At 44.1% G+C, this 9,897-nt stretch overlaps 1 protein-coding gene across 2 annotated transcripts in view; it reads right to left on the bottom strand.

Annotated features, from left to right (window-relative positions):
- Nucleotides 1-7,849: 7,849 nt before the first annotated feature.
- Nucleotides 7,850-9,897, bottom strand: part of STOX1 (storkhead box 1) — a 51,835-nt gene continuing 49,787 nt past the window's right edge. The window contains exon 4 of one of the 2 annotated variants that reach the window (XM_084845433.1): nucleotides 7,850-8,306. In XM_084845433.1, coding sequence (XP_084701559.1) covers nucleotides 8,147-8,306 — 160 coding nt within the window. In that variant the 3' untranslated portion in view covers nucleotides 7,850-8,146. The remainder of the gene's footprint in view (nucleotides 8,307-9,897) is intronic. The other variant, XM_084845434.1, reaches the window with a different exon arrangement.

Genomic DNA, 9,897 nt, shown 5'->3' with positions numbered 1-9,897 from the left:
GCTACCAGCAGCTCCGCCCTCGGTGAAGTGGAAGCCGAGGCGGGTTGTCGCTTCCCTCCCTCAGTTCAGCGGCCTGTCTTGAGGTGGCGGGAGAGAGCCGCAGCAAGGAGACCTCGCTTTCCGCTAACAGCATCCAAAGGGTTCCAGGGGGTAGCCGTGTTAAAGTTGGGATCTATAGCAACAATACTACAAAACTACCCACGGAAAGAGAGGCGGGCGGAAGACGCCGCCATGCATGTTTCTGAATCAATTGGACTGACACCCTCAGCTGCAACAGCCATGAACATCAACTGCTCTTTGAGAGAGCTAGGATGGAGAGGGAGGCGGGTAGGATTACATACCTGCTCCTATCGGGGTGTGTGTGTGTATTTAAAAGATTTCCAGCATGCTTCAGGGTACAATCCTATGCATGTTTAGACAGGGAAAAGTCCCACAACTCCCAGCATTCCCCAGCCAGGGAGTTGCAGGATTTTCTGTGTCTAAACATGCATAGGATTGCAGCCTTAATGGAGTAGGTGGTGCCCCCAACAAAGAGTTAATTCCATTACATCCTTTTATTTTACATGCAGGCAAGTCCCTTTGATTCCACTGGAACAAATTCCGTATGAGCATGCTGAATAAATGCTTATAGCATATAAGCATTTTCCACTGCCAAATGCAAATTCTACGGATTTTTAGTAGGATTTTAGTTCCAGGTAAACGTGGTTAGCATTACTGATTAGCAGCCTAACGCTACGCACGTTTGCCCAGAAATAAATCTGTTGCATAGGATTACATTGCAAACTGCAATTTGGCAAAAGTTGGGAGCTTAGGTTCCAATAACAGATGCAGAAAAGGTGGCGTGCGGCAGGGAAGACACGTGTATGAGAGCACCTTAATACCGAGTTCTTTGTTCACCTAACACCAAAACTACAAGAAGCCCTATATCCGGGCTGCCTATCTCCATTAGAAGAAAAGAAATGAAAACCTTTGGATTAACAAATTTATTCTATACTGCACAACTATATTTCTGACATTTATTCTGGCATAAGGTTGTGAGGAGGAGGATCATGTAAGCCGCCTCCTTGCACGAAGAAAAAAGGCGAGATATCAGTGTAATAATAGTCTGAATAGAGGGCTTCATCACACGGAGCATTTATCCTGTGATTGAGATTGCTCCTTCATGGAAGTTTGACCCTGCAGTTACCTCCTCCACTAAATGCCCTTTCTTCCGTTTTTAAATAGATTGCAGATAATGAGCTATCAAATTACCCCTTTGTGTTCCTCTTCAGTTTCCTCCGTGAAAAGAGTTAAAGCAGCAAGAAGAGGTGCAAGATCAATCACAGATAATGGACTCGGGATTTCTACACCAGCCTAAAATCCTGCATTTAATCTGGCCTAACTTTCGTGGACTCTGGGCATTTCTACACCAGCCTAAAATCCTGCATTTAAAATAGGGCTTTCTGCTTCTGTTTTAAATGCAGGTTCACAACTGATTCCCTTTACACACGCTTCCTTCTCTGTAGATGGCCATTTCCATAGCATTATGTTTCTGTGAAGAGGCACTGTACATGCTCCAGGTTCAGCGATACTTGCTGCTGGGTTCCTGCCCCTTTCCCTCCCTTTGCACATAACTGGTGGATGGGGACTGACACGCGACAGCCCCCCCACTGATCTCCCAGGCGCTGCCTCCCTCTTCTACGCTTTTGGCCAGTCCCTGCCACTCAGCCCCTCTGCTGCTCCTCCACTCTGCCGCCTCCACTTGCTGCAGCTCCACCACTCCGTTTTGCACAGGCAGGCTGAAAATGGCAAGGAGCCAAAATGGCACAAAAGCGGGAAGGCTGAACACCCATCACCATCTTCGACATCATGACCACACCCCCAACAACCACACTCAGCGCTTCATTCAAGCTAGGGGAGAAATACACAGGGAGGACATGGTGCTCCATTTGTGCATATCTAGAAAAATACCCAATTTTTTCAGATTGAGGAAAATACAGGATAGGTGGGAGGAAATAGTGGAATAATGACTGGACAACGACGATGTCATGTAACGGACCCGCACAATTCAGTGAGTGAGCAACCATGAATGCGCAATAAACTTGAGGTGTATAGAGATCCCTTCAGATAAGGGCAGAGGGATGAGGGGGGAAGGGGAAAAGGAAGCACGTGTAAAGGGAGTCAGTTGTGATGCTGCATTTAAAACGGAAGCAGAAAGCCCCGTTTTAAATGCAGGATTTTAGGCTGGTGTAGAAATGCCCAGAGTCCACGAAAGTTTAGGTCAGACGAAATTTGTTAGCCTTTAAGATGCCATAAGACTTGTTGCTTTCCTACAACAGTCTAGTGTCAGGCAAAGCTTCAGGAGATTGCAGCATACAAGCACTATCTGCCTAGGCATTACAATATTTTCATGTATGGTATTTATATGTTTTAATTGTTTTTATGTATTTTGTTGTTGTAAGCCGCCTTGGGAGGGCTTCTGCTCTGAAAGGCAGCCAAGAAATATTTTAAATAAATAAATAATAGGGTGCCTTTCTGTGCAGACATCCAAAGCAATACACAATATGAAGAACCTATAATACAATTTTTTAACACCAAGATAGAACAAATTAGTATAAAGTGTATTAGTATAGGTATTCATCACATACCTAGCTCCCAAATACAATAATCTTTTGGATTTCAAAACTGAGTTATATATTAGCACACATGTACTATAGAAATGAAACCTACACCATTTTCCCTGATGACACATATTTCTTCCACCAGATAGCATATTCTATTGTAATGTATTTTGGAATGATATAATCCAGTTGAGCCAGTGTTGAAACATCTTTAAATTCATTAGCATGTGCCTCCCCCCAACTCCCAGTAGCGGTGGCTATGCAGGTCAGATACAGGTGCTAGCAACGTAGAAATGTTGCAGGAATTGTTTGTGATCATGAGGCTTTTAAAATAAAATCCTTAGGATATGTGATTGGGCAATTGTTCTCTAAAAGGTGGTGTGTGTGTATAAATAAATAATGTTTCTTGTAACACACACTTCCACATCAGTGGGACTCTGTTTTTAACCTCTAGTGAGTAGAGGAGCAGGCACAAGCTAGTCTAGAACAATCAGAAAGCTAGACACAAAAAGGGAAAAGAGGCTATGGAAGGACAAGACTCTCCAGTGGTGGTGACCTGCAAGGTGTGTGCAATGTTTGTTTTCTTGCCTGAGAACAACATGGCCTACGCTTGCAACAAGTGCAAGTTGATCACGCTGCTTGAAGAACAAGTAAGAGGACTGGAGCAGCGACTGTCAACCCTCCAGGGGATAAGAGAACACAAAGAGTTCTTGGACAGAACGGTGGAACTACAGCAGCAAAGTGAAGACCAGAAGCTTGAAGAGCAACAGCAAGCTGAGGCAGAAGTGGGAAATGCTGAGGTGAGGAAAAATGCAGTACAGGATACTCCTTGGAAAAGGGTGACAGACAGGAGAAGAAGAACTAGACGTCACTCTGCACCAGTGGAAGTAGTGGAGCTGTGGAACTGATTCCAGGTACTTGAGGATGAGACTGGAGGACAGCCTGCAGAGGTGGAATGACAGGGGAACCTGCATGAGAGTGAGCAAGAGGCTGAAGGTCAGTCAAGCAGAGGCAATGAAACCCAGGCCTACAACGACAAGAAGAGTAGTAGTAGTGGGAGACTCCTTGCTGCATGGGATCAAGCCCCAAGTATGTTGCGAAGACCCGTGGACTCGCCAGGTATGTTGTCTCCCAGGAGGACGGATTAGAGACGTGACTGAAAGGTTGCCTGCACTCATAAAGCCCACTGACAGGTATCCCTTTCTTCTCATCCATGTGGGAACAAATGATACCGCCAAGCGGAGCTACGAAGAAATCACGTCAGACTTTGAAGCTTTGGGAAGGAAACTCAAGAACTTTGGGGCCCGGATAGTTTACTCATCCATCCTTCCAGTAGTTAGAAGAGGGATAGAAAGGGAAAGAAAAACACTCCGGGTGAATGACTGGCTATGACTGGTGCCGGTGCAAGAGATTTGGATTCTGGGACCACAGGCTATACTTCTTGGAAGATGGGCTGTTGGCAAGGGACGGGTCGCACCTCACAAAGGCTGGGAAGAATGCGTTTGGCCACAGCATGAAAAACATCAGGAGGGCTTTAAACTGAATCCTATGGGGAAGGGAGATGTAAAGTTGGGGGTAACAATGGACGAAGGCTCGTGCACTGCAATGGAGAGAACAGCTCTAATAGCGCCCAATAGTAGTCTTCAGACACATGTAGGAAGAAAGCCAGACTATGAAGCACATGGTCTTCGATGTCTATATACTAATGCCCAGAGTATAGGAAACAAACAGAACGAACTTGAACTCTTAATACAAGAGGGAAATTATGACTTGATAGGTATAACTGAGACTTGGTGGGATGACTCTCATGACCGGAATACAGCAACTGAAGGATATAACTTGTTCAAAAAGAACAGGAGGAGAGGAAAGGGAGGTGGGGTTGCACTGTATGTGAAAAATACCTATCTCTGCACAGAAATACAGAAGGATGAGCTTGGTAGCCCCATCGAGAGCATCTGGATCAAAATAAATGGAGCAAAGAATAAAAGGAACCTGGTGGTCGGAGTCTACTACCGGCCACCCAATCAAGGAGAAGACGAGGATGAAACTTTTGAAAAGCAAATAGCCAATGTTTCAAGGAAGCATGTAGCAGTAGTAATGGGGGACTTCACTTTCCCCGATATTTGTTGGGAGACAAATTCTGCAAAACATGGCCCGTCCAGGAAATTCCTGACTTGTGTGATGGATAACTTCCTCCTACAGAAAGTAGGGGATGGAACTAGAGGATCGGCTATCCTTGACTTGATCCTAACCAACAGAGATGACTTAGTGGATAAAGTAGCAGTTATGGGAACTCTGGGGGAAAGTGACCATGTTATACTTGAGTTCTTGGTTCTAAGGGAAGCAAAAGCCGAGTGTAGTCAAATGCATACCCTGGATTTTAGGAAAGCTGATTTTAATAAACTCAGAACAATGATCAGTAAGGTCTCTTGGCAAACGACTCTAATGAGAAAAGGAGTCCAAGATGGGTGGAAGCTTTTAAAAAAGGAAATTCTCAAGGCACAATTACAAACAATTCCAGCAAGAAGAAAAGGTGGAAGACAACAGAAGAAGCCAATGTGGCTTCACAAAAAGCTTGGAGATGACCTGAAAACAAAAAAGGACACATATGGGAAGTGGAAAGAAAGCCAAGCAACAAAGGAAGAGTACAGACAGGTAGCACAGAATTGCAGGGATGGCGTCAGGAAGGCTAAAGCTGAGAACAAGCTGAGGTTAGCGAGGGATGCTAAAAGCAACAAAAAGGCTTTCTTCGGCTACGTGCATAGTAAAAGACAGAGGAAAGAAATAGTAGTTCAGCTATTAAATAAGGATGGCAAAATGATAACAGATGACAAAGAAAAGGCAGAGGTGCTCAATTCCTACTTTGGCTCATTCTTCTCCCAAAAGAGGGTCTATGACCCCCCTGGCAAAGGCAAAGTACAGGCTGAAGGGGCAGGATTGCAGCTTGAGATGGATAGGCATATGGTCAAGGAATACCTAATTACTTTGAATGAGTTCAAATCTCCAGGGCCAGATGAACTGCATCCTAGAGTAATAAAGGAACTGGCAGAAGAACTCTCAGAACCACTGTCTATTCTGTTTGAGAAATCATGGAGGACGGGTGAACTGGATGATTGTTCATCCTCCAGATGACTGGAGGAGGGCTAATGTTGTCCCTATCTTCAAAAAGGATAAAAAGGAGGAACCTGGGAACTACAGACCAGTCAGTCTGACATCAATCCCTGAGAAAATTCTGGAGCAGTTGATAAAGCAATCCATCTGTAAGCACCTTGAAAACAATGCAGTGCTTACTCGAAGCCAACATGGATTTGTCATGAACAAATCCTGCCAGACTAATCTGATCTCATTTTTTGATCAAGTCACCTCCCTTGTGGACTGTGGGAATGCTGTGGACATAATATACCTCAACTTCAGCAAAGCTTTTGACAAAGTGCCCCATGATATCCTGATGAGCAAACTAGCTCAAAGTGGGCTAGATGAAACAACAATCCGGTGGATCCACAGTTGGCTACAGAATCGGACTCAAAGAGTGCTTATCAATGGGATCTTCTCAAACTGGGGAGAGGTAACGAGCGGGGTACCGCAGGGCTCAGTCCTGGGCCCAGTGCTCTTCAACATTTTTATAATGACTTGGATGAGGAGGTGCAGGGAATGCTGGTCAGATTTGCAGATGACACAAAATTGGGCGGGATAGCTAATACTTTGGAAGACCGAAACAAAATTCAAAGTGATCTGGATAGACTGGAGCGCTGGGCAGAAAACAACAGAATGAAATGTAATAGGGATAAATGCCAAGTTCTGCACCTAGGAAAAAGAAACCAAATGCACAGTTACAAGATGGGGGATACGTGGCTCAACCACACTACAAGCGAGAAGGATCTTGGAATTGTTGTCGATCACAAGCTGAATATGAGCCAACAATGTGGCTGTGGCTGCAAAAAAGGCCAATGCTCTTTTGGGCTGCATTAATAGAAGCATAGCTTCCAATTCCTGGGAAGTACTATTTCCCCTCTACTTAGCACTGGTTAGGCCTCATCTGGAGTACTGTGTCCAGTTCTGGGCACCACATTTTAAGAAGGATGCAGACAAACTGGAGAGGGTTCAGAGGAGAGCAACAAAGATGATCAGGGGACTGGAAACCAAGCCCTATGAAGAGAGACTGAAAGAACTGGGCATGTTTAGCCTTGAGAAGAGAAGACTGAGGGGAGATATGATAGGGCTCTTCAAGTACTTGAACGGTTGTCAAGAGAGGAAGGCCAGGATCTCTTCTCGATCATCCCAGAGTGCAGGACACGGAATAATGGGCTCAAGTTACAGGAAGCCAGATTCCGGCTGAACATCAGCAGAAACATCCTGACTGTTAGAGCAATACGACAATGGAACCAATGACCTAGGGAGGTGGTGGGCTCTCCCACACTGGAGGCATTCAAGAGGAGGCTGGACAGCCACCTGTCAGGGATTCTCTCACTTGGATTCCTGCATTGAGCAGGGGGTTGGACTCGATGGCCTTGTAGGCCCCTTCCAACCCTACTATTCTATGATTCTATGAATTTTTAACAACTGATGTGGAAAGTGTTCCCAGGGGAATCTTTGTCTGCCGCTGGCTTAGAACATTTAGCTGGAGGAAAGTCCTTCTGATTTCAGTATAACTTGATTCTGTGTTTTTAAGGGTACGTATAAGGATACTTAAACAGGAGTGGGTCCAGCATGGAAGTCTACTCACAGTGTTCTGGTCAGACATACAATTTATTTCCAGAATCAAGCTCATGGCAAAACAGGTCCAGCAATTTGGAGCAGAAGCCAGCAGAATGTGCACAGTGCTAATTGGATGGCATTCATGTTGCCACTCTGAAATCTCCCCCTCCTCTGAATGAAAAAGCAATTCTTCAAAACCTGAAAGTATTTTTAAATGCATAAATGTACAAGCCAAACTTTGAACAGTAGAAAAAGGAGATACCCTGCTGGAAGTATGATGGGAGACAAAATTGAAGACTTAAAATCTGAGGCAAGTACATCTGATACTTGTAGTGTGAAGACAGGGGAAGATGGGATCATTGCACAGTTGGGAAAAATGTTGACTACTGTTTTGAAGTGTGCCTATAAAACACCTTTAGGATCACTGCCTTGGACTCATCTACTCCAATAATCTAATAGCAATTAGAACATATTGGAATCCTATGTGGATGGCAAAGACAAATAGAATGAACTACTGTTTTAGTCAATATAATAAGTATTACCATAACAAAATTAGAAAATGACAGAAAAATGTTTATTACAAAACTTTCATAATTTTATGATGAGAATATAATTATTTTACCTACTTTAAGATATTTAATTGTTTAAGACATTAGGGTACAATCCTATGCATGTTTAGACAGAAAAACGTCCTACAACTCCCAGCATTTCCCAGACAGGATGGCTGGCTGGGGCATGCTGGGAGTTGTAGGACTTTTTTTCTGTCTAAACATGCTTAGGATTGCTCCCTTACAGTACATATATTAACATATTTACAAAGGTATTCTCAAAACTTGGTAAGAAGAAAAAAGTTAAACATTTATGACTGGAGTCAACTGGAGCAAGGAGTTCCGTGTAAGATTCCTTCCACTCTGTAAAGTCTTCTCTATGCCCTCCAAGTTCATGAGAAAGCTTCTTCTTTTCTTCAGTCCATCCAAGATGGCAGAATTAGCAGAAACCATACTTTGTGTCCTAGAAAGAATTATTTTGTAAAACAGAAGATTCACTAAGAAGCCAATTTATCCATATTCAGCTATTTATCATGACTAATTTTCCAAGAAAGTAACTACAGGCAAAACCACTGCTTTCAAAAGAAATAGCAGCTGGCTCAACCACCACAACCACAACCCCAAAGTAATCCTTATTGTGCAATGTTCAAGAGTATTATGGAAACCAGAGTATTTCTTTTCATTTTAAGGATGAGGAATACTGAGACAGCATAGTAAGAAGCAGAGACATCACCTTGCCGACAAAGGTCCGTCTAATCAAAGCTATGGTTTTCCCAGTAGTAATGTATGGCTGTGAGAGCTGGACTATAAGGAAGGCTGAGCGCCGAAGAATTGATGCTTTCGAACTGTGGTGCTGGAGAAGACTCTTACGAGTCCCCTGGACTGCAAGGAGGTCAAATCAGTCAATCCTAAAGGAAATCAACCCTGAGTGCTCATTGGAAGGACAGATCCTGAAGCTGAAGCTCAAATATTTTGGCCACCTAATGCGAAGAGAAAACTCTCTGGAAAAGACCCTGATGTTGGGAAAGACTGAAGGCAAAAGGAGAAGGGGATGGCAGAGGATGAGATGGCTAGATAGTATCACCGATGCAATAGAGCGCAGGACAGGAAGGCCTGGCGTGCTATGGTCCATGGGGTCACGAAGAGTCGGACACGACTGAACGACTGAACAACAACAATGCAGCCAGCATTATTTCTTTGTAGAGTTTTATACATCATTTAGCTTTCAGAAAATGCTTAAATATGTAACGACCACATTTTCCAGAGAGAAGCACGTAAACCCGTTAACACACCTGAACTCTTAAAGTCAGGCAATACTTGGAGAATACGAAGTCTATCATCTTCCAAAATAATCATGTCTCATAATAGGGGAACAAGGCCTGACAACCCAATAGACTCTCCTACTTCATGGTTGGGCTTTTGACACCCTTGGGGAAATACATATGATTGTGAATGGGATCCAGAATTATTTTTCATTCTAAACAAACGAAGAGGGAAGGGACCAGAACACTGTGCAGACTGATGGAGGGAACCCTCCAGGTGCCTAAACAAAAAAGCACTGCAAGTTGGATGATTGCGAAGATGTTGGGCTTCAATTAAACATCTTCACAATCATTCAACTTGCAGAGATTTTTTGTTTAAGCAGCTAGAGGGTTCCCTCCTTTTTCATACTATGCCTTCCACATCCATTTTGCCTGACCTTGTGTAGCTTGTTGAACCTAAAAAGTCTTCCCATTTCCTATGGCTGCCACTGCTGCTTCCTTGAATGGCTCCCACCCCTCCATTGTTTTCAGCAAGTCCTGTCTGCCATGACCCAGCAGACTGCTGCTGCTCATCTACGTATGGCTCTCTTTTGCACCTTCTGGACAGCTCGGCCAGCCCACACCTACTGAGATCTTTTGCCTGGCCTTTTCTTGCCTTGTTGTAGTATCTGATTTTCCAGTCTTCCTTTTTCTGTATCGTTCCTGAGGAACAGAAGCAAGTGCACAGTGATAGCACTGATGATTCCTTCCACCTACTGTGCTGCAGAAGAGTACTTGCCCTACAACATGCTG

Source organism: Heloderma suspectum, chromosome 3, assembly GCF_057233095.1.
Source record: "Heloderma suspectum isolate Gila_16-S chromosome 3, 16-S_ref, whole genome shotgun sequence".
Lineage (NCBI taxonomy): Eukaryota > Metazoa > Chordata > Lepidosauria > Squamata > Helodermatidae > Heloderma > Heloderma suspectum.
This window is presented reverse-complemented; position numbering and strand designations above follow the sequence as displayed.